Source organism: Polyodon spathula, chromosome 17, assembly GCF_017654505.1.
Source record: "Polyodon spathula isolate WHYD16114869_AA chromosome 17, ASM1765450v1, whole genome shotgun sequence".
Taxonomy (NCBI): domain Eukaryota; kingdom Metazoa; phylum Chordata; class Actinopteri; order Acipenseriformes; family Polyodontidae; genus Polyodon; species Polyodon spathula.
Window position 1 is genome coordinate 1,068,906 of NC_054550.1, and position 25,043 is coordinate 1,093,948.

Sequence of the window (25,043 nt, forward strand, 5' to 3'; positions counted from 1 at the left end):
TACAGCAGAACCTCTTGTACTTCTTAGTAGTGTCACGTAGATTAACCTGGATGGGAGGGGGCTCCCAAGTGGCACAACCGGTAAAGGCACTCCACGTGGCGTGCAGGATGCAGTCTATAGCCTGGAGGTCACAGGTTCAAATCTAGGCCATGTCATTGCCAACCATGACCAAGGGTTCCTAGGGGGCACCACACAATTAGCCAAGCACCACCTGGCTGCAAGGGGTTAGGTCAGCAGAGCAATCCATAGTTCATCCATTCAAGTCTGCACTGTCCTCTGGCACCATAAGTCTGGTGGCTTCACTGTGGATCCACAGTGTGAAAAATGACAGATTGGCAGGAACACATTTTTTTTTTTTTTTTTTAAAACAATGGCAATGACTAAATTAAAAATAAATAAACAGGATGGGGACCAGGGGGATTAGTGAGGGCAGGTGGTTGAGGAGTTACACCAGGCCTTTGTTAACAGAAGACATTTTAAGCTACTTACCTGAGGGGGAAGATTGCTGCTGTAATGTGTATCTCTGATGGGAGCTGCTGCATTATTTTAGGCTTTACCAATAAAATAAGGATTAAGATCCAGCTAGAAATATTAGCTGCTTCTCTCTTTTTGTTATTTTTCTAACCCATTCCTGATACAGTTTATTGCCATGTTTTGTCACATATTCCTTTTGGTTTAGCGTATAAGTACAGTATACCATCACAAAGCTTGTTAATGTATAAATACAGTATACCATCACAAAGCTTGTTAATGTATAAATACAGTATACCATCACAAAGCTTGTCAATGTATAAATACAGTATACCATCACAAAGCTTGTTAATGTATAAATACAGTATACCATCACAAAGCTTGTTAATGTATAAATACAGTATACCATCACAAAGCTTGTCAATGTATAAATACAGTATACCATCGCAAAGCTTGTTAATGTCAGTTGCAATATACTTTGTGTTATAAACAGATTTGCTTCGCTTTGCTGAGTTAGGTGGTCAGGTAATCAACCTGTTTAAATTGCGTCATTGGGAATTATGCACAGTCGGTGTGCAGTGTTTTTGTTTCGTCACACAGATATAACTACATATCGCAGGTTTGTTTAAAAACAGTTTGCACAGTACAAATGAAAACTAAAATAAGCAGTCCATACTAGCTCAACCGTAACATTTACATTTCAGCTTGCTTATTTTATAATCAAGATTCTTGATTTTTATTAAACTGAAAAGGAGCTTCAGTTTCTTCTGCATTCCGAGATAAAGATCCTAAGCTTCAAAAAACCTGAGATTGTGTGGGTCTTAGAGATTTAATACATCAGCACTGATCAATGGTGCCTATTGTGCAGAAAAGTGTCTCACACTTGTTTATCCAGATGATAGATATGGGGTTAATAACCCAGCAACAATGGAACCTAAGAGCCAAACACATTTAGGGCAAATTAAATACATAAATACAGGAAGAAAGAGGCTGCCAAAAAGGAAGCCTTGAGACGGCAAGACTCAAAGTAAAACTTAAAACAACAAATAAGCCCTTAAGTGTTTTCATTTCTTTCTGACACTTTTTTTTTTTAATCTGTGCAGTTGTTGTTGAAGTAGTCCTTTTGTTTGAATAAATGAAAAGAGATCTGACCTATTGTATGATGATATTTAAAATCATTTAAAAAAAAAAATTAAAATTGAAGTAATGCAGCAGCAAAGGGGATAGGTGGGAGGTGGCTGCTGCTGTAAATAAGGCTATTACTTAAAACACTCACTGTGTTGAAAATAAGGAATTTCCATGTATATAACTTTGTTTCTTGATTTTGCCATTTTCGAAATTTAGACATAATTGTTTTCCAGATTAAAACAAGTAGTTATATCCTTTTTTTTTACTGCAGTTCTTTGACAGATAAACCAGGAAGACACCTAGCTGTCTGCTGATGCTTCAGTGTTTTTTTCATTTGCATTATTTCTTTTTCTTTTCCAGTGCATGGCTCGTCATTGTCTCTGGTCTCTAGCACCTCTTCAATCTACTCCACGGTCAGTACAAATCATTTTAATTCATACCAGTTAGTCCTCCACTCTCTTACTTACCCAGTCCAGATTACAGTGAATGAACCTCAGAATAGCACGCTAGATTACAGGTATAGCATGCCAAGGCTATGCACTAGTGAATTCACAAGACCACAGACCGGATGTGTGTTGTAGGAGTGATACATAATGGTTAGTGGTCTGGTTCTCTATAGCTGTGCTCTGATTATGCTCACACTTCAGCCTCAGTCACAGCGTTACTTTTTACTCTGTTATCTCCGGAGGGGGCAGAAACACAGTCTTCCTTCCTACCAGGTCCAATTTCATCTAAATTAAATATGTATTAAAAAGTTAATTTTTGATTTGGTGGTGGATTTATAATATAATTGTTTAAAGGGACGACATAAGTGATATGTTGTGTTTGCAGAAGAGGCCAGGTAGGGTTTCTGGTACCTGTATAAACATTTACAGCAAACAGTGTGGAGAAGCTGTCACGGTGGTTCCACCCATGCAAACATGAGCCAATGGATTGTGAATATGCTTTTCTGCGTATGCATTGCCTGACGTTTGCCACAAAGAATGTTCTACTTTTTAAAATGATAGCCTGGTCAGGTGCAGTGAAATGTGATCCTTTAGCAGAAGCACTGAAAGTTGTGAACAGAGAAAAAAAGCTGCTTCAGAATGATGACAACAGTGTCGTTTGCAGGGACAGCAAAGTCTAAGGACTTCACGGTAGGGCATTTCCTTTACAATAATGAATTACAACCACTTTTAATGTTGAAATCAGTGGTTATACCAAATATCTTGTTTTAATACTGGATTTATTATGTTGACTAGTGGGATTTTAGCACAATTGTGATGGCATTTTTCACTGCAGATAAGTTGTCTGTTGATTTGTTTTATAGTGCCTTCATGCCATAGCAGCTGCGTTAATAATTAAAATACTAAGGAGCTGAGGTGAATTCTACATACAAGCATCATAAAATATCTTCAGTTCAATAAAATAGATTGCCCAGTTTTGTTTGGAGTTTGTGTTGTATACTTTTCATACATGTGTAATAAGTACCGAGAAACAACAATTTTTTTTAAAGTGAGTATTCTGTACTTTCGTGAGCGGCAAATGAAAGAATAACAGTTAAAGGCTTTCTATTAATCGAAATGTTTTCTTTTGGAAAAAATTTCAGATAATTATAAAGCAAGCTGTTGTGGTTGTGAAGTGACTGGAACAGCATGTTGAGCGATATGCTTGTGTCACTCATCCAGATTTGTTTCAAAGAGTCAAAACAGTTTTCAGCAAAATATTGTGTGCTGCCAAAGTCAGTGTGTCCCATGAATGTTTCTCACCTAGTCTCATGTTACAAAGTTCATATAATTAGTAATTAGAACCACAGCTTTTATTAGAAGTATCCGTTTATACACACATACACATACACAAACACACACACATGTCCATGGCTGTGTGTGTTCTGAATCTCATTTTAGAATAATGACTGCATTGACAGTGTTATAGATTTATAAAGGCAAGGAGACGTTTGCTCTACTCTGGAGGCAGCACAGCTGTATTACTGTGTGTTAGAGAGGAAATGTGGAAGTCAATAAATCTTGTGCCGGCTCTTTTGACTCTAGCAAAATGTCTGAAGTGTCGACTCCTAGAAATTACCCTGACTTCGAACATAGACTGCCAGCTCATAATTATTGTATGCAAAGATCTTTCCTGTTACTCTGGGTAAAAACTTCCTGGGAGGTGCAGTGTTACCCATTTTTTTATGATTTATATGGTTGGTATATTTTGTTGCTATATGAATAAATTATATTATAATATATTATTATAATATTATATTATAATTTCATTATTTATTCTGTTTTTCAGCCTGAAGAAAAATCACAGTCAGAGGTAAGATAAATAAACTTTTTATTTTTTATTTTTTATAGTCCACTGCAAATAAATAGTTACGTCAGGCATAACCTTAATAAAAAGTGTTGGTTTAACAGTTTCCCTCATTCCAGTATAATAATGTTTAAAAGTGTTGTTACCCTATTGCTGGTAGCGTGTGGAAATAGCCCCTGTAACATGCTTCATTTAATTATTTATTTTTAGATACGCAAACTGCGAAGAGAACTTGATGCATCACAGGAAAAGGTGTCAGCTCTTACCACTCAGCTAAGTGCTAACGTAAGTATGTTCTGCATACCTAAGTATGTTCTACGTACCGTGTAGATGTGCCACATTGATTGTTAGCTGGCAAGAGTTCTGTGTGGTGATCAATATGATGTGAACAATTTCTGAGCAATATTTGCTAAGCAACTTCTTGGTTACCAGCATTTAAGAAAGAAGGCCATTAACACAGAGATGCTGGTGTTTAAGATTGTTGTGGCAGTCACAGTAACTATGTTTTTACTTATGAACTGCTTGATAGAAAGTCTGATAAACAGCTGTGTGTTCAGAGCAGGGGTTTCCTTAGCTAGCAACTCCTTAATCATTCACCAGTTTCATCGACTACCTTAAAAAAAGAACAGAAATCCAATTTCAATCACAGAGTTCTTGTTGCTACTTGAGTGAGTTGCTTTCCGTGACTGCAAGTAAATTTGGAAGGCTTTGGAACAGACTAAAGTACTGTAAAACCTGATCGAACTTGCTTGGTTACTGTATACAATAAAGTGTGATGTTAGAAACGAAATGACGGCTTTATGTTCTCTGTTGTTAATGGGTGGATAAAAGTACCTGCAATTTTTGTAGGAACATGTGTTTTTTTTTATTATTATTTTTTTTAACAATAAATATGCCAGTAAAGCCAAAGAGGCTGCTTGTGGTTGCATGTGGTTCTTCTGCTCACACCCAGCACTGAAAAGAAACTAGTTCATGACTAGTCGTGGTATGGAGGGGCTTTGCAACGCTGATTTCATTAGGTTGTCCAGGGTGACCTGGGCTCACCGCGCACCAGCGACCCCTGTAGACTGGCTGGGTGCCAGCGGGCTTGCCTGTAAGCTGCCCAAAGCTACGTTGTCTTCCGACCGCTGTAGCTCTGGGATGGTTGCATGGCGGGCCTGCAGAGTGTAAAGAAGCTGTCGGCTGACGGCACATGTTTCGGAGGACAGCGTGTGTTCGTCATCGCTGCTTCCAAGTCAGCGCAGGGGTGGTAGCGGGGAGCTGAGCCTAACTTGGATATTCCAAATTAAGAGAAAAACTGGGTAAAATCAAATGGCGACTACTAAATAAAAAAATAAAAAAAATAAATGTTTGGCGACCTTAACCAGAAACTTTTTTTTTTTTTTTTTTTTTTTTTTTACATCATTGGATACTTTTTAAAACTGCTTTATTTAGACTGGAATAAGACTGTCATTTTGTAGCAGTTTTAGCAATTCCAGGTTTTACTGTGAACTTGAATGAGATGAGCATTAGAGGTCACAAGCTCATTGTGTCTTACTTGTTCAAATTGGTTAACAGGAATGCTGTGTAGAGCCTATAAGGAACAGGTGTTTACAGCTGAAACAGGTGCCTATAGCACATAGCTTCTCAGATAGTTTGGGTAGGCTGCCATGAAGGTCATATTCTGAATGACAGGGATAGAATTACTTTGGCAATGTTTACTTTGCTTAGAGGGGTGGAATTAGGTTAACCATAGGGGTGTTTTCGGTATTGTTTATCATGCAGAAAATGTTTGGGTTTTGAGATTGCTGATGTTGCTAACGATCAGCACTAACACAATGCATATCTGCAGATATGTGATAAGCATAGCAAAGAAACACCGTGTTGGTTTGTGAAAGCAGTTCCTATTAGCAATGTACTGTACAAGCAAATTCCTTTGCGTTCACACAGACACATATCTGCGCTGTACTTGTTGTTGTTGTTTTTTCTAAGCACAAACGTTTTTGAAGGAAAAAAACACACACTTACTGCAAGTAAGGAATTAAGCAACACAGTAGCCCAAATGAGAAGGCATCACGAGCAGGACCTGCTTAAAGTGAGTGTGAGGGGTAATAAAGGTGTGGATGGCACTGTTGCCCTATCAACACTCGACCTGAGGTTTCTTTGTAGGTCCTGGATTGTGTTTGTGTTGGCTTTTTTTTATTTTAAGGGAAGAGGATTGTTCATCTTGCAGATTAATCAGCTACGCGCTGTAGAGAGACTGTTGGTTCAGGTAGATACATGTTATAAGGGGGGGTGGGGTGCTTATTATCCATGGTGGGTTTAACAGTATCACATTTGTTTTATAGCGCAAAAATAAGTTTCATATTGTACCTTAAAACCTTTTCATTGTGTTCTAATCAATTTTGTGGCATTTCGTGTTGGAGGTGGTGTGCACAGAAGGGCATGTAGACTGGGTTGTGTCTGAGAATGCGGTCTCCTGTAAACAGCTGATGAGTCAGTTATTTTGTCTGTGGGCAGTCTGAGATAAAGTAAGGTGCCGTATCACTACTCAAGCATTGTCCTAGCCGCAGATCGTTTCTATCAGTCTCTCAGTGCCTTAACATGTCTTGGATAATGGGTCCAACTGCTGATTTGAATTGATTTAGATGCTTTTGAGACGAGTACGTGCGTTCTTACAATTCCAGTAATGCCCTTGTGCAGTTAATATACATTTTCAAAGTCTCTTATTCTGTATGTGAACCATTATTATATTACTAAATAAAACAGCGAAAAGTCTGCACTCAAAATTTCTTTATTTTTATTTAATTTAAAACAAACATATTAAAAAACAGGAACACGTCTCGGTCCTACCGCCTGTCCTTAGCGTGTATAGAGTGTTTAATTAACCCTACCTTCGTTACATAGGTGATTCAAATCTGCATTGCTTTTATAGTCATTATCAGATTCACATATTCTCTTCATTCTGTCTAATTGACTCAGAGGAAGGCCCTTTTTTACAATGTACAGGGTGAAAGCTGTCAGCTCTTAGTATATTTTTCCTGCCTGTTGTTTTCACAAATGCCGTAGTTGATAACTTAGTATCCCTCTTGAAAATAGTTAAATCCAAAAACATTCTGTTTACTTTTAGTTATTGTGAATTTCAAAGATTCAATCTGGTTATTAATATAATTTAAAAAAAAAAAAAAAAAAGTTCATCGTCTGTACCTATCCAAAACATTAAAATGTCATGACTATATCTACCCCTGTATTTATCAACAAAAGGGTGTATTCAAATTTACACAAATACATTTGCATAATTCAGTGCCATAATGGAACCCATAGTATTTGTAGTATTTTGTAAATAGTATTTATTCTCAAATAAAAAATAATTCTGTAAAACTAAAGTAACCATTTCCAATAGAAAATCAGCAGGCGGTTGGGCAGTAATGTCTCTACTCAGGAAATATGCCGATGCTTGTAATCCTTTCTCATGTGGAACGTTCTTATAAAGACCAGTGACATCTAACGTTACCCACATATCATCCTGTTGAATATTCTGTGTTTAAAACATATCGGTCGTGTTTCTAAGATTTGCAGGTAGGGAAATAACATATGATTTAATATGAGAGTCTGTAAATGTTGATAAGGTTTCAGTCAATTATCCCATACCTGCGTGGGTAGATAACTGGTCTAATTGGGTTATCTTGTAGTTTAGATAAGTACTAACAGCAGAAGGCACAAACACACTCTTGATCGTTCACAACCCTAAGCTGTGAACTTGCACCTCCGCCTGTGTCCCTGAAAAAATACTTCAATTCTATATTAGCTAAAAATTTGAATAATAAAGACTATAAAAATAAATAAATGGATCTGTTCTTGCAGGACGGACAAAAGACAAGCCTTTGTTTCATACCGAAATCTCAGTGTATGTCAATGTCCAACTAAACAGATTTACAATCACTTTTTGTATCTGGTGGATACCCTCCAATTTCCCCGTCCTCTTTCCTCGTCTTGTTTTTTTTGGTCTGGTGCTGTATGTTCGTTCAAAGGGTTGGGTTTTTGTTTTTTGGTCGTGCTCCTAAAAAAGGATCTGATGATGTAGAATCCAAACTGTTTTCACTCAATGACATAGCGTAATAACCGTACACAATAATAACCGTACACAATAATAACCGTACACAATAATAACCGTACACAGCCTCTTGTTCGTATTAGTCTTGGGAATCTTGGCATTGAAGGCTACAAGTTTAGAAGAGTATCAAGATAGTAACCCTTTTTATTTATTTATTTACATTTTTTTTAATTGCAATTCAAAGAGAAAGGAGCATGTTCTATTCTTTTGTCTAAGAATCTGAATGCTTGTGTTTAGTTCAGAGAAAGTGCAATGTGATTATTTGGGGATTAGTTGAAATGGTGTCTGCTGCTGCCATCTTTATTTTTTTCATATATATATATATATATATATATATATATATATATATATATATATATATATATATATATATATATATATATATTATATGCTAATGTTACTACATTGCCAGTGATGGAGAGATTAACATGTAGCTCCACTTGCATTCAGGAGCTTGTCAGAGTGTCATGTGAGAAAGCTGAAAGGAGGAGCTTCCTCTGGCCCTCATGCTTCTTGTATAGTTGATCCTCACTGCGTTTTCTTCATTGTACTTTCTGGCACCTGAGGCTCTGTTTCCTCATAGCACAATGCTCTGAAGACAGGCTTGTTTTCACTATGGTGCTACAGGCAGGTATTTGAGAGTCTGAGATCTGCAAAGGAAGCTGTTTTTTTCATAAATTTAAGGGATCAGAAGTTTTTTACCAACATATATTTGCTGTGCAAAACAGGCATTTCTGATTTTATTACAAGAAATGGGAAAAAAGTGGAACTTCTTGCCTAACTGGAGATCTGCTGGCATCTAGTTATTAACAGATGTCTAGTTATCAACTTTGTCTTTGCCAACAAATCATGTTGTATTGAGTACGCCTTTTGGTGTGATAACATCAAGTTGTATGATCTCAGTTTGGTGTGATGTTCATCAAGTTGTGTGTTGCACAGTATGTGAATGGCTGATCTAGTCTTTCATGCTGACTTTAGAATTGTCTGGGCTTTTTTTTTTTTTTTTTTGGTGGTGTTTGTGATTTGAAATGGAAGATATTGACCTTACAGTAATGTCTGTTAGTCCCACTAGTAATGTGGTCAGCACTTTGACCTGGCCTAGTCTAAATCAGTACCCCTCTCTGAAGAGGACACACAGAAAGACTGGACAGTCTTTAAACAACTATGGGCAAGAAGACAAAAACATCTGCTTTTACAGCATGGATCCAGCAATCTCCTCCCTTCACAATATTAATGAGGTATGGGGCTATCCTGAGAGAGGGAGAGTGTTTTACGTTGGATACAAGAAATACGTTCAAATTTAAGGCTTATTAAAACGTTTTTATTTTTATAGGCAGTTCATAATTCTGTGATTTTACTACATATTGCTTCTAATATAACTTCTGAGTGTAAAAAAATAATGCATTTAATAATTGTATTTTACTTTCCCGTGAGCAAGAGAAAAGAATAGATGAGAGGTGGAGTAGTTGAAGAGGTAAAGACGGCTTTAGGCTTTTCATGCAGGTAGGATATTGAAGCCTGCAGATATATACGACACATTTGTGATCCTGTATGTGATCGATTCTTTTGGCAGGTCAATGAGACTTGCTCCAAATGCTTTAGAGATGCAGCTTGACCAATCTAAACTGGCATACACTTTATTGCTTTTTTTCATTATATGCTGATCCTGAATTTAATCTGTGTGTTTGTAGTGGTCCCGTTCAAGTTTTAAGCAGTGTTAATCTGAGCATGTTCATGTTCTTGAGCCATTTCACATGTATTAATTAATTAGTTAATGCCTCATTTACTAAATACTAAAACTTAAAACATATACAGGCTGGTTTTCAAAGCCATTTCCTTCCGTGCAACATTGGCACACAAGTGTTTAAAAGAAACGTGCGTTGCATATTTTACACTGTCGAAAACGAGTGTCAGAGTGTGTTGTTTCCCTGAGAGAATTCTCTTTTGTCTGCATACATTTGGTAGCTTGTGACACTGGCTTTCTCAAGTCTGTTTATTAAATAGTATTTGCAAGGAAGTTGAGAGTTAATGCTGGGTTGCAATTATCTTTTGATCTGCACATTTGTATCAACATATAAAAATGTAGTGTCATATTGTTTTTTCCTAAATATATACGTATGTGTATGTGTGTGTGTGTGTGTGTGTGTGTGTGTGTGTGTGTGTATATATATATATATATATATATATATATATATATATATATATATATATATAGTATGTACAGTGCATGGCCACAGGGGTGCTATAGGGAAGCCCTGGTAACTTAAATTTGCCAACACACTTTCATTCAGTAGCAGGTAATCTCGAGTACAACACATCAGATGATTGGCTTCAGGTTTTAACCTCTTCTAAAGTCCCTGTCAGTCTCCAGGTACACTGTATTTGTTATCAGACCACCCGCGCCTAGAGACTGGCTGCAGCGGGAGACGTGTGAAACAGCATTGTGTGCAGCTTGCTATGTCTGCTCAGTAGTCTGTGTAAGTGCAGAGGTGATGAGGCATTGCTTTTTATAAATGAAATGTGCTACAGTAGCTTTAACCCCACGACTACAAGGTATTATATGTAAGGAATATTACTTTGAATGTTTTAAAACATTTATATATTTTAATTATGCTGTGCAGGTGCCTAACACTTTTGTCAAGTCCAGCACTGAGGGGATTGTTTCCCAAGCTTGGTAAATGAGTAAAGTTATATAAAGTTAGCGAACAAAAAAAGGTGCATCACATAATTGCATAAACATCAAAACTTACAAGGGCAAAAGCAGAATATCCATTTAATTTGAAGAACAAAAGTAAAAATCACTCAAAATGCACATAACAATTCAAAGTAAAAAGTGGGGATTACATCTTGAGGAACCTTCTGTCTCTTAAGCTCGCAGGGTTTCTGTGATGACATGTCGCTGTTTTTATGTCTCGCTCGTTTGTTTTATTGAGGTGGATCAAAGGCGACACAGGGAAAAAAGTCGGTCGTGACTCCCTAACCAAAGGGGGTCGAACCATACTCATTTCAATGTTTTCAATCGCTTGTTGTTTTTCCACCAGCACTGAGGGGATTGTTTCCCAAGCTTGGTAAATGAGTAAAGTTATATAAAGTTAGCGAACAAAAAAAGGTGCATCACATAATTGCATAAACATCAAAACTTACAAGGGCAAAAGCAGAATATCCATTTAATTTGAAGAACAAAAGTAAAAATCACTCAAAATGCACATAACAATTCAAAGTAAAAAGTGGGGATTACATCTTGAGGAACCTTCTGTCTCTTAAGCTCGCAGGGTTTCTGTGATGACATGTCGCTGTTTTTATGTCTCGCTCGTTTGTTTTATTGAGGTGGATCAAAGGGCACTTTAACTAACACGAACGAGATAATTGCTACAAATGGCGGTTTCAGGGGTAATTGCTCTGATTGCCTATAGCTAGGAGTGTTCATTTGTAATGTTTTGCACATGGTTAGAAAGTATTTGTTAATGTAATGTTAATTAAGTTGACAAGGAATAACTAACAGTGCCTGTGCTTTGAAGACTGATGCAAGTGATTTTTGGGGTTACAGTTGATTTACTAGGACCATTGCAAGTTGCGACTGTGCACTATGTAGAAATCACAACAGGTCAATTCAATGACTGTATTTTGACCATGGTATCCTTTCTTTTTTTTTTTTTTGTGGTATTTTATTTTTTATTACATTTTTTTTTTGTGCTTACACCACAGTATAGTTTGATTTTGTTTCCAATTTTGCAAAGGGGAAAAAAGTCTGATTTAATGTGTGCCTTTTCGGATTGTTTTAGAACACCTTGTTAATGGTTATAAATTCAGACTCGTCTTATTTTATTGCCTGAAACAGCAACATTCTGTACTTGCTTGTACAGACAGCTCCCAATTTAAAATGCTAATGGCGTCAATTTCCACTTAGACTAGCTTGTTTTCTGTTGAGTACAATGGGATGCATGATATGTGTTATTTCAGTAATTGTTTTCCTTCAGGCAGTACAGATTTAGCAAGCTTGTGTGGGCCTTTTCATTAATTTTTTTAACCATAGTGATGCATATTAAAGGCACAAGCCTTACTATGCCCAGACAGGCAATTTGCTAAAGCATTCCAAAAGTTTAACTATATTCAGAAACTCCCCAGCTATTGTCAAATTGTCTAAAAACATCTAGTTCAGAAATAGATAATGAAGCTGTTGCCATTTTATATTTTGCAGGCTCACCTTGTGGCTGCTTTTGAGCAGAGTCTTGGGAACATGACCATCAGGCTGCAGAGTCTGACTATGACTGCAGAGCAGAAGGTGACTGCTAAATTGTTATATTTATATATATGTACAAATGTGCTTCCCTGTAATGTCTGTGCTTGGACAGGAAAACTCATTGCCGTGTTGTGTATTATACTGATGGACAACTGTTTTTTGTGTAGGACTCTGAGCTTAATGAGTTAAGAAAGACTATTGAGTTTCTGAAAAAGCAAAATGCTGCTGCCCAGGCTGCCATTAATGGAGTCATCAATACCCCAGAGCTTGCTTGCAAAGGTACGTAGATGCATCTTAATACCTGTGCAATGTACACATCTATGAAGAGTTCACTCACCTATCCAACCCACTGTTAACACCAAACTCTACGGTCATACTTGCCCAGTTTGGACAGAAAGACGTACAGTTCTTTTACAGCAGTTGCTGTTGACTGCATAGTTTTTTGACAGAACTGGCTTCTGGTTTACAGCACTGGTTTAAAACCACTGAAATGTCATGCTGATCTGTCTGAAGCATGACCAAGGTGTCACTAAGGTTTCCAATGTTGTTTGCAGCCACAGGTAATGGGACCCCTCAGTCCACTGACCTCCGCATACGCAGACAGCACTCCTCAGACAGCGTGTCCAGTATTAACAGCGCCACCAGCCATTCCAGTGTGGGCAGCAACGTGGAGGTGGACTCCAAGAAGAAGAAGAAGAAGAACTGGGTAAGTTGAGAAGCTTTGTTAAGAGCTGCCGTCTCGACTCGTCAACAGTCAACACAATGAAAAACAACTGAGTCTGGTGCACCTGGAAACTGGAAATATGTATATGTAGAAATATGACCTGATCAGCATAGGGCTCATAGCAGATACGTGAAACAATCGAACCCTATCCCTAACCCACACTAGCTTTAATCTCAAGCCGATGGGTTGCTATTTCAGATGGGGAGTTTAACATATACATTGCAGGACCATTCTAAAGACCTTTTCAGTGTATTTTCTCAAATCAGACAAAACTACTTAAATTCCCAAACTGAAGAAAGAAAGCTTTTATTACCACAGTAGGGATTAAATAACTCTAAACTCTAAATAGATCTCCTGCTAAATCAAAATTATTATTATTTTTAAATATATTTCTTAGTACGAAATTAGCAAATGTAATATTATTAAGTGTGTTATTGAATGATATGCCTGTTCCCTTTTATACATTTCTTTCCTGCCATTACATCCTATAGTCGACTTCCTGTACTGGAGGAAAGGTGAATATGGGCGGTGTTAACCTTCAGTGTGCTGGAGTAGTGTGCAATGCTTTTATACAGAGATGACTGTTAAAGTTCTTTCAAAGTAGTGCATGTTAAAACCTGCATTTGCTGTGTGTCAGGCACGTGAACCATGAAGCAAACGAAATGGCAGATACTGTATGTTGGTGTCTTACGTTGGTCCACCTGTTCTAGCATTTATGTTGTGATGCTATTCCCATCTCTGCTTAATTAGCTAACCACTGCCAAGGGGAACTGCAAACAGCTGCTTGATAGTTAAATTGTTGACAATTTTAGTTGTGCTGCTGTTTACTTAACATGGCAAAATACTAAATGTGTTTTTGTTTTGGTGCAAAAACCCAATATAAACCCAAGTCCATAGAACAAAATATTCAGTACAGATGAATCATTGTAATTGGCAGTTTCTACCAAGCTGATGTGTCTAATTAAAATCACAGTAAGACCTGGACTAGTTAAAAACATCTATGCAAGGGGAGTTGTGTTGACATTCCTGACAGAGAGGAAACAGTGTTAGTGTGCCAAATTTCCTTTTATAAATGCGTCCTGACTGCAGAATAAGCTAGAATTTGGTCTATTAATAACAATAGTGCAGTGAAAACTTAGTGAGGCTGGTTTCTGTAACGTAACTGTCAAAAGAAAACAGCTACACCGCAGATTTGCTTGGGATTGTTACCACTTCTGTATGTATCTGTCCAAAACCATCGTTTTTGTGTTTCATTTTTTTTGTTTTTCTTTGTACTTCTGCTTCATGTGGCAGGTCTATGAGGTAAGATGTATGTTCTTGTACAGTGCTGTACATAACTAACCCAAAGACTTTGCTTGCTAACCCTTGAAACACGTTTCAGGCTACAATACCCTAGTGTTTCTAAGTAAGCGTACTTCGATTTTATCTTCTTTCTTTTTTTGCTATATAGTGATGCACAAGATTATAAGAATTTCACCTCCAAGTGACTCTGCAAGAGAGCTAATTTAGTCCCAGATCTTTCATAGACCATCCATATCATTTGTAATGTGGCTTCATCGTAACCATGGAAACAAGACACCTTCACTGCTACTTTATTTTCTTCTTCGTCGCCTTATTATTATACAAGACCTGATGGAAACAGTGTTTGTATTTATTTATTTTTTATTTATGTCTCTATCATTTTGTGTACTTCCAGTTACGGAGTTCCTTCAAACAAGCATTTGGCAAGAAGAAGTCCCCCAAGTCAGCTTCCTCACACTCAGACATCGAGGAGATGACTGACTCCTCCCTCCCCTCGTCCCCCAAGCTTCCTCGCAACACATCCACGGCCTCTACGCCTCTCATGAGAACCTCGCACTCCAACTCTTTGTAAGTGGTAGTCTGGATCCAGCAAGCTGCCTTATAGCAGATGACCAACGATTTGTTCAAGGGAACGAAGGGTTAATTGTTGAAATAATCTGTCTAAAACTGTTGCCTATAATATTAATAATGTTAATAGTAATTCCCTCGCTTGGCAACCTAAGGGGTCTGCATTGACTGAAGCAGGCTAAGGCAGTTGCCATTGAAGAGCAATTAAAAATAAATAAATAAATAAAACGGCAAAGATTGGCAGCTGTGATTGGGCTGCCATTTTTCTTGGCAATTCAGTTAGTAAACTGACTGACCTTCTATAAAAGAAAAAATAATAAAAAAAAAAAAAAAAAAGTAATAATAATAATTAAGGTTTTGCATGTCTCACCTGAGATGTCATGAAGTGGAGGCTCCTAACCCCCTCCTAACCACACAGTATAAGCTTAGCCTGAAGTAACAGGTCCACCTTACAGTACCTTTGCTAGCTAAATTTGCAATTTAGGAGGGGGAGGGAGAGGACCTCCAGGTCCTAGGATCCCCCCTCCACCCCCTTTCCCTCCTCCTCTTCCACCCCCAAGGTGGGGGTAGGGGAGGTTGTGGAGGAAGGGAAGGGGAGGAGGTGGGAGTAGGGGAGGGAGGGTGGGGGGCTCATTTTACATTAAAAGGTTCCTGGATGTATTATTGTATGATACTGTCAGCCTTTAATAAATCACTGGTTTGTTTTGTGTCTAGGCTGTTCTCTTACACTGTAAGTCTAAGTATATCCTGTTTAGTTGCATGTGTTTATTAAACTTTGTATCCCTTCCTTGTCCATTTTTGTAGTGTCTTTTACTCTGACATCTTTGTAAAAGAGATGTGCAGAAGTGCTGTGAACGGTCATTTCAGGAGTGGTTCGCTGGCTCGGTAATGGTGGGCAGTTCCGCAATATATTTATCATTCAGTCAGCGTGGTGAATGTAATCTACGTGGTGTGTGTACCTGGCATGCTGGGAAAGGGTGGCACACCTTTTTGTTTAATATTTACCAACAAGTTCATGTTCCAGAAAGTAAACTGCTGGTTATCCAATCAGGCACAGATATTCCTATGTTAAACTTTTGATCTGTTTACCTAAATGTGGTTCACTGACCAATGATTTGAGCACCAATACACAGCTGATTTTCTGGGCACTTGTAAATTATTATTTTGTCATATTATAATGTATATATTTTTTTAATGGTTATTAGACTAACCAATATCAGCCACTGTTCATAGCTTCAGTTACTTTTTCATACGAAGGTATTTAGCCCTTCATTGAAGCAGTCACTAAAGAGGGGTGATTCTGGCTACAAGTATTGAGCAGAGGTTAGTGATCAGTAACTCCATGGAACGTGTTTCTCTGTCCTGCACAGTATTTCCGAATGCACAGAGGGTGAGGCTGAGACGGTCATGCAGCTTCGCAGTGAGCTGAGAGACAAGGAGATGAAATTGACTGACATTCGACTGGAGGCCCTTAGCTCCGCCCACCAGCTGGACCAGCTTCGTGAGGCAATGAACAGAATGCAGGTGAGGGCCTCCAGTGTTCTAATAATGAACACCATGCCACACTGCCACCAACAGGCTGAGTTCAGAACAGACCTGACATCCAATAGAATTGGGTACACAAGCAAATCTCACTAAACTAAATGTGCAGGAAGTCAGACTATTTAAATGAACAGTGCATGTATAATACCATGCCCATGTTAACATTCATACTTCAATCACCCAATCATTGCTCAGGTTGATTTTGAGTCGTGTTTCCAAGGTGACTGGTCTTGTCCATTTCTGTCTTCAAATGTTTAACCTCTGTTTTAATTATTTGCAGGGTGAAATTGAAAAGTTGAAAATTGAGAACGATCGATTGAAGTCTGAGAATCAGGGGGTCGGTAGTCGGGCCCCATCCCAGCTCTCAGTCTCTTCGTCCCCCAGGCAGTCTGTAGGCCTCTCCCAGCACAGCCTCAGCTTCACCGAGTCCACCAGCCTGGGTGAGTTCACTGAGGGAAATCCAGGGGTGACATTCACCAGGCTTGCATACACAAGTGAACACTCACAGCACTGTGCGCAGGAGCGCATGCTGAGTGAATCCACCACTCAGTGCAGAGTAAACATTAGAGTTAATTCTGCAGAAAACACTTTTATGCTAAATTCCCATTGGCGGGTTGTTGGAAAGTATTATTTTTTATTTTATTGATTTGTTCCCAGATATGCTGTTGGATGACAATGCTGATGGCGGCACAGCTCGTAAAGAGGGCAGACATGTGAAGATAGTTGTGAGCCTGCGAAATGAGATGAAACGGAAGGAGGTGAGATATAGTGGAATGTTCCGTTTTATCTAGAGTGTGTGTTTGGTTACAGAATCGCTCTTTCGTCTGTCTCGCACCTTTTGTATATTCAATTGCAAACGTTTGCTCCGTGCAGGAGGGTAGACCTCGTCATTTTCTTGTCGGCTGCATCGGAGTCAGTGGGAAAACCAAGTGGGATGTGCTGGACGGGGTTGTCCGTCGCCTTTTCAAGGTAAAGATAAAGACTCTCTTATTGTTCTCTGTGTCGAAGTAGCAAGAGGAAAGGACTTTCACAGTGAAACATGATACAACAAGACTCAAATAACATTGACAGTGCCTGCTTTCTCTGGCTGTTCATGATGCTTTCCAGTCTAGCTCCATCAAGGAGTAACTAATGCAGTATATTCCTCTAGGAGTACATTATCCATGTAGACCCAATGAGTCAGCTGGGCTTGAGCTCCGACAGTGTCCTGGGTTACAGCATTGGGGATATCCATCGCACCACCGGAGCTCAGACTCCAGAACTACTGCCCTGTGGCTACCTGGTGGGGGACAACAACACCATCTCCGTCACCTTGAAAGGTACAACAGAATCTAGCCGATTCCAGTTCAGACAGAAAATGTTGAAAATTGAAATTCTCTTTTTGAAATAGCGTTGCCAGATTTCTCCAGCAGGGGTCGTCAGTGCTCTATTTAAACTAATAGCCCCTTAAAAGTGTAACCGTTTTGGACAGTTTTCACTTTTTTTATTTATTTTTTTTTTTTTACTGATTTTAATGTATTTGTTTGGTAAAAATACACAGTTGATACCTTTTAAAACGATATCTTTGTGTCCCTCCTTGTATTTTAAATGCACATTGCATTTAGTGCCAGCTGTTTGTTTCTATTAAAACGCTGCCTTAAGGAAAGTTGTGATTTTATAAGTACATAGCGGTATTACTTCTCACAGACTTAAAAGAAATATGGCTCTGATCCTTAGGCAAAGTGTCAAGTTGAAACAGACACAACGGTGAGCATGGTGTTCAAAAACTACTGGTATATGGGTAGTTCTTGTACTTCAGCTGTGTATGTAACCCGAGCCCCTGCACCCCTTCAGCATACAGTATGGTAGTACAGTACCTCCCTCTACTGGGTTATTTGTGAACTGCATCCAAACACAGTTTTATTTATAAGTTTCCAATACATCTGTCTAAAGAGCAGGTATTGAGAACACGTTGTGACAGTGTGTGTGTTGTTTTTGCATGTAGGTATATCGGAGCACAGCCAGGACTGCTTGGTGTTTGAGACCCTGATCCCGAAGCCCATGCTGCTGAGATACGTCTCCCTCCTCTCGGAGCACCGGCGCATTATCCTGTCTGGACCCAGCGGAACTGGGAAGACCTATTTGGCCAATCGGCTGGCAGAGTACGTTGTGCTGAAAGAAGGCAGAGAGGTCTCTGATGGGGTCATTGCCACCTTCAACGTGGACCACAAGTCCAGCAAGGTGAGCAGAGTCCAGCAGACCAAATAGAAATAGATAGGTTTGAAAGGAGATACAACTGCTGCTGAAGAAGGGCTTTAGTCTGAAACACCAACCTGAAATAAATTATCTGTTAATCATTTAAAACTTTTGTGAACATCCCCCCAAAAAACTTTTTTTTTTTGTATTGTATGTGTATACAATATATATATAGGGACGGGGGTGGGGCTGATAGTGATGTGAACCAATCACATGTCAGAGGGAGACTGTTGCACGGTGCTGTAAGGATGTTATTTTTGCGGTTTTAACCAATCCACAGGCCAGAATTTCCAAGCACATATATACCCACATTAACAATGCAGTACAATCTGTATGGTACTCTCATAGTGTGATTGTATATAGTCATTGTTTATCCCATTAAAAAGGGATGAATAGGTTTGCAGCAACAGTTCATGCTCTTTTTATCTTTACTAACGTGTCAAATGCTTTTTTGACTGGCCTGTCCTTAAGGAATTGCGTCAGTACCTGTCCAGCCTGGCTGAGCAGTGTAACAGTGAAAGCAGTGCGGTGGGCATGCCCCTGGTTATTATTCTGGATAACCTGCATCATGTCAGCTCTCTCGGAGAGATCTTCAACGGGCTTCTCAACTGCAAGTACCATCGCTGGTGAGCACGGACTGCTTTAACCTTTTCAAAGAAGGAAGTACAGTAGTAACAGCATGGAATAATTATAGTGGGGGGGAAAAAGGATGAACAGTTTTTAATTTGTTAGGTATTTCATCCATAAGGAGTTATTCCTGAACTGCTTTTCAGCTGTTTGGTGGCATTTTTAATTAGCAACGTCTGGCCTGAGACATGCTTCGAGCTTTTTAGCCTCTTTCTTTACAGTGCTCTTCACGTTTGTAACTCTTTCAATGTTTGTTCTGACAGCCCTTACATTATCGGCACAATGAATCAAGCAACATCTTCAACACCAAACCTCCAGCTTCATCATAATTTCAGGTAATGTTTTCACTTGTGGTATTTAAAAAGGTCCATAAATACAGTGCAAAACCAGGATTGCTTGCAGTAATGTTGTTTTTCCACTAGGTGTGCTGTTTTGTTGTTGGTGGGTTTTTTTTTTTGATTCAGCCAGCACTATGGCTGTGCATTTGATGGTTAAATAATTACAATGCTATACAGCAACCCTACAGTAGAGCTCCTTGCAGTTTAGAGAATATATGGGACAGGTTCCATGTTGTTTCTATCTGTTTTATTTTCTAATCTCAGGTGGGTGCTGTGTGCCAACCACACTGAACCCGTGAAAGGCTTCCTGGGACGTTTCTTGAGAAGAAAGCTGATTGAAACCGAGATCAGCAGCAGGATGAGAAACACAGAGCTGGTTCAAATCATCGACTGGATTCCTAAAGTCTGGCAACATCTCAACAAGTTCTTGGAAGCACACAGCTCCTCTGATGTTACGATCGGTGAGCAGTCTCCTCCTCGAATGTTGTTCAGTTATTCAGTGCTTCAGCGGTTAGTTATTTTATAAATGTCCAGGCTTCCTTTATTTGTGGAAGATCTTGAGCATGTACTGTTACGGGAACTGGTTAGATGTGCATTTGTTTTCACTAGGTCCCCGATTGTTCCTGTCTTGCCCAATTGACGTGGCTGGTTCACGTGTGTGGTTCACTGACCTGTGGAACTACTCGATAATCCCGTACATGTTGGAGGCAGTCCGGGAGGGACTTCAGGTAGGAGTTTTTCCTCTTACTTTTGTGCGGCGAACTGCTGGACTGCTTTGTACTTGTCTCCAGTTTATTCCAACTTTTGATTGAAATAGGTCATGAAGAAATGCAGTCAAGCTTGAGGTCTTTCTTCTAGTCAAGATGAAATGGGTTTGACTGCTGAGCCCAATCCTTTGGCGATTTGACACTGAAAAAATGCTGGACTTCTTTCTGTGTTTGTTACAGCTGTATGGTCGAAGAGCTCCCTGGGAGGACCCTGCTAAATGGGTGATGGATACCTACCCCTGGGCTGTCAGCCCACAGCAACATGAGTGGCCTCCTCTGCTTCAACTGAGACCTGAGGACGTTGGCTTTGATGGATACACTGTGGCGCGGGAGGGATGTTCCAGCAAGCAAGTGCCACAGAGTGACGCAGAAGGAGATCCGCTGGTGAGTGCCGTCATGGGGCTTGGGAAATCGCCTGCTTTAGAGGGGGAGTTCAAGAAACTTGCCAGTAGATGGCAGGTGCGCATCAGTAGTGTATCTATGTGCAGTAGCGTTTCCATTCGTTTATTTGTCAACTTTCTCTTTTTATAGGATGCCATACAGGTTACCAGATGTAACCACGACTCTTGTACATACATTAATAACACTGTCAATGTGGATTTCATTTTCAGATGAATATGCTGATGAGGCTTCAAGAAGCAGCCAACTACTCCAGCCCCCAGAGTTACGACAGCGACTCCAATAGCAACAGTCACCATGACGACATCTTGGATTCATCACTGGAGTCCACGTTGTGATCAAGGGCTCCAATTGATGTAGAATGTGTTTCTGTTTACCTTTTAAACAATATTGGCAAAAAAGAATAATAATAATTAAACTCTGCTGTAAGAACAAGCATCTTTATAATAATCACATTTATTGTGACCATGGGTGCAGGCAACCCAGAGGACAACAGTCTTTTCTAAGTATATAAAAAAACAGAAAAACTAAAAAAAACTGCACTATTCTATTTTTTACTGTGTATTTGTTAAAGGCTTTTTAAAGCCAAGTTGTGAAATACTAAATGTATTTGAACTCCTGTGCAAAAATGATGGCGTTCTGAAGCTGCGGAACAAGCATTGTTCCGTGTACTGGTCAACAAGAACACTTCTTGCCTATGCTGCTGTGAACCAAACGACCAGTGAAGGATGGACTTTTCCATCCAGCTTTATCAGTGCTTTTCTCAGCAGCAGGTGATTATGGTGCTATATGGTTAGCCTTGAAATGTATTCTAGGTCAGGCTGCAAGGATAAAACACACTTCTTGCAAACCCAGGAGCTTGGTGGCTAACCAGTCTTAGTCAACTCAACTGAAAGGACAGTACAAGACTGTTATTATAGACTGAATGTCTATAATAACAGCAGTCCTATACTGGAGCCACATTTATCCCAGTCCCAAGTGGTGTAGAAATGAGTGTTTGTCACAGGCTAGGACTATTTAAATTCAGAAAGGAGGTTTATAAAAGCTTGCTTAAGCTTTAGTAAACTCTTGGAAGTGAGCAAAACCTCAAACGCTGCAAATCTGTTAACAATCGCAAAAATAGTTTACACGAATATTCACAAGAAAAAAAGTTGTGTTTTGTTTTTTTTGTTTTTTTTAATTAACTACTGTGCCATTGTTTACTTTTAGACTGTGTATATTTAAACTGTTCAAGGTGGTTCGTGAAGTGAATTCAGCTGTTTTTAAATCGGTCCTTCATACGAATTGTGTAACATCAGCAGTGCAACCTCTTAAGACGCGTGAGCTGAAAACTGCTTTCTGTATATCCCCTCTAAGTACACATGCATCAGAACACCTCAACCAGTGTGGCAGCAAACCCACCGGGGGAAACAGCTGCATGCAATCGAACCTCAGTACATTCCCTCCACTCACCTGTACACGCTTTTGTGAACATCTTTGTGGAGCTGAACTTTCAAACGATGCCTTACTTAATTTTGTAACAATTGTGTTAGCGTGCGCATTTGTGCTGTTTTTTACATTTTGAAACAGGGCTGAGCGTTCATCTCCTAAACTTCTTTAAGGTTTATGGCTGCAAAGTTATTTTTTGATGTCAGATGCTGACTTGACATTTAGGAGGAAAATGAGATCTATGTTTTCAGGTTCATGTATTGACCTGCAGCTAGTTGTTCCACTGGGCAGTAACTTCCTGTTCTTAAATGGAGAAATATCCTCAAAATGATATTCTTTAATGTGTATGTTACTGAATAAAGCCAACTTATGGAACAAGTAGTTGAGCTTGGTGCTCGCTCATTGTCCTTTTTAAGAGGTACAGATTGTATTAATACTTTTTGGTTTATAAGGGTTTTTTCTTATCTCAGGATAAGGCTACGATTTTGTCATGGAATTTGAATAGTCTGAAATCTTGGAAATGGATGCAAAATACATTTGATTAGGCACATTGCATCCTTTAAAAACTGCAGCATGTCATGCACTGAAAATACTTTGCTGTATGGGACGCGTCGGTCGCAGCCCTTTTGACTGAGCAAAGTGGTCACAGCTGTTATTCATACTTTAAATACAGACTGCATTTGCAAAATTGGATACACTGAGATTTAAGTAGGATGTGCTGAGTCTGTACCTCTTATACAAGAGGTTTAAAGAAAAATAAAAAACTACGCCATTGGTACATCCATCCTCTCAACAAACAGAGAAACCGAAAGGGAGAATTTCAAACATTAATTAGAGAGATGCGGGTAAGTGACAGAGAGAGGTGTTTTAGACAGCTGAAAGGGTTGATGTTAAGGCTGTACGCCTTTTGAAAAAAGACTTGAGATTGTAGATAACGTAGTTCCGACTTGTCACACAGGGTTGGAAACCCTTGACTCGGACCAGAAATTATGTCAGAGCCTATATGTACTGTTAGTTTTTTACTCTAACATTTAAACTTGTCAAAAGCAATAGTCTTTATGTAATTGGTTTTGGTGTACTATTTAAAAGCTCTTGTGTATGTTGATGTAGCTAAAACTACGTATTTGAATTCTTGTTTATTTTTTGCCAGTAAAATGTACTAAAAATGACTGTTCCAAAATCGTAGCCTTACTCATGAACATCTGATGTCATCGGTTTATTTTTTAATGGGCAGAAATGTGCCACTGCATGAAAAGTGATTTTCAAAACAAATACAGAGGAAGGGAGGGGGAGGGGGGTTCTGTTGCATAGCAAAATAATGCAGTACTGAATTGCTTAATCCTGACTCATTTGACATGTGATTTGACTGTGGTGCTTATCATGCATTAACCGAATCGGATTTGTAAGGATAAAATAACACCTGGTGAAAACTTACACAGATTAAAACAAAAACTATTCCCCTATTCCCAAGGTAACTTCTTTGCACTTTTTAGACTAACTCGTCGTTCAGATTTGAAGGCTATGGTATTTTTTGGTATTTAAATGCTTCCATTTCACTTTCTGTGTTACTTGCATTTGTTTAGTTTGAGTGTTCCAATCCTATGCAACATTCATCTGGAATTTTAAATGGAAGCCAAATAAGTTTCCTATTGTTTTTAAGAACTGCCAAGAATTGTACAGGACGTAATTAGACCTGTGAATAACTGTCTGTATTGTAAGTGGCTTTTTTGTGCATTTGAGGACATGTTTGTTCATCATTGTTTAGAAGAGCACTGCAATGAAGCCTTCTCCTTTTTGTCTACTTGTGATCTCTTTTTTTTTTCACAAAGTCTGGTTGTTGAAATGTTATGGAAGGTTGTTGTTGAATCTAGTTGTTAAAAGTGGAAGTTTGTTCATGAATGTGTTCTGTATGATGTATATTTTCTTTTGTAACATAGATATGTAAATATTTGATTACAGTGCTGCATTTTGATGACTTTTTTTCAGCCGTTTTTAAAAAAGAACTAGGAAATGATTTTTGTGTACAGTATGATGGGTTTTTTTTTTCGATTTTATCATTGAGTCTGTTCAAGATCATGTTAATCCTCATTCAAGAATAAATATGATCACTGTACCAGTCTTAAATTATTCATGATGATTCAATAAAATGGATGCTTATTTATTAAATGCTGTGCTGAAATTTATGATAGCAATAGAAATAAAATAACTGAATGCAAACAAATTCCTTTTGGGGATACCGCTGTTTTTAATTATTATTATATATATATATATATATATATATATATATATATATATATATATATATATATATATATATATATATATATATATATATATATTATATATATATCATAGGTTTTAAAATATTACTTAAAAATAACATTGATATCAATAGTACCCCAGTGTTTCGATGATGTGTTTTTGTACGTGTAATTTTATCATATTTGATTTGATAGCAAGCCCTAACACTTGCCGCCACGAGAGATCACAATATAGTACTGCACTTTCTCAGTCAATCAAATAGAAAAACACAGATTTACACGACCGTCGGTGTGACTAGTGGATTAGCGGCTGCTCCAATGATCTCCTTAGATAATAAAACTCTCTATAGTGTGCATCGGACAGCCTTAAAATAAGTGTAAACTACTGAAAGAAAACTTTGAGAAACTTCGCACGAGGCGTCTAAAGCCTTTTTTTTTTTTTTTTTTTTTTTTTTTTTGCAGGACAGTGCTTTTTTATTATTCATGCCTCTACGATTGCGCGATTAGTGCGATTTTTTTTTCAAACGCGAAACACATCTGTTACAATTTGGAATTTGAAAAATACCGTTTTCTTGCACATATCGTGTTATATTTCAACTCGGCGACAGCGCAAGTGTAATTAATTGCTA

General features: G+C 38.5%; 1 protein-coding gene across 12 annotated transcripts in view; it reads left to right on the forward strand.

The window, feature by feature from the left end:
- The window catches only part of nav2a (neuron navigator 2a), a 155,789-nt gene extending 132,535 nt beyond the window's left edge, over positions 1-23,254 (forward strand). For all 12 annotated transcript variants that reach the window (XM_041275163.1, XM_041275166.1, XM_041275155.1 and 9 more), the window contains 19 exons: positions 1,960-2,012; positions 3,874-3,897; positions 4,102-4,176; positions 12,183-12,266; positions 12,392-12,503; positions 12,779-12,930; positions 14,645-14,817; positions 16,188-16,341; positions 16,640-16,799; positions 17,017-17,117; positions 17,233-17,328; positions 17,510-17,678; positions 18,344-18,579; positions 19,066-19,220; positions 19,485-19,556; positions 19,824-20,020; positions 20,169-20,287; positions 20,507-20,710; positions 20,938-23,254. In XM_041275163.1, the coding sequence (XP_041131097.1) occupies positions 1,960-2,012; positions 3,874-3,897; positions 4,102-4,176; positions 12,183-12,266; positions 12,392-12,503; positions 12,779-12,930; positions 14,645-14,817; positions 16,188-16,341; positions 16,640-16,799; positions 17,017-17,117; positions 17,233-17,328; positions 17,510-17,678; positions 18,344-18,579; positions 19,066-19,220; positions 19,485-19,556; positions 19,824-20,020; positions 20,169-20,287; positions 20,507-20,710; positions 20,938-21,063 (2,462 nt within the window). In that variant the 3' untranslated portion in view covers positions 21,064-23,254. The remainder of the gene's footprint in view (positions 1-1,959; positions 2,013-3,873; positions 3,898-4,101; positions 4,177-12,182; positions 12,267-12,391; positions 12,504-12,778; positions 12,931-14,644; positions 14,818-16,187; positions 16,342-16,639; positions 16,800-17,016; positions 17,118-17,232; positions 17,329-17,509; positions 17,679-18,343; positions 18,580-19,065; positions 19,221-19,484; positions 19,557-19,823; positions 20,021-20,168; positions 20,288-20,506; positions 20,711-20,937) is intronic.
- Positions 23,255-25,043: the final 1,789 nt, after the last annotated feature.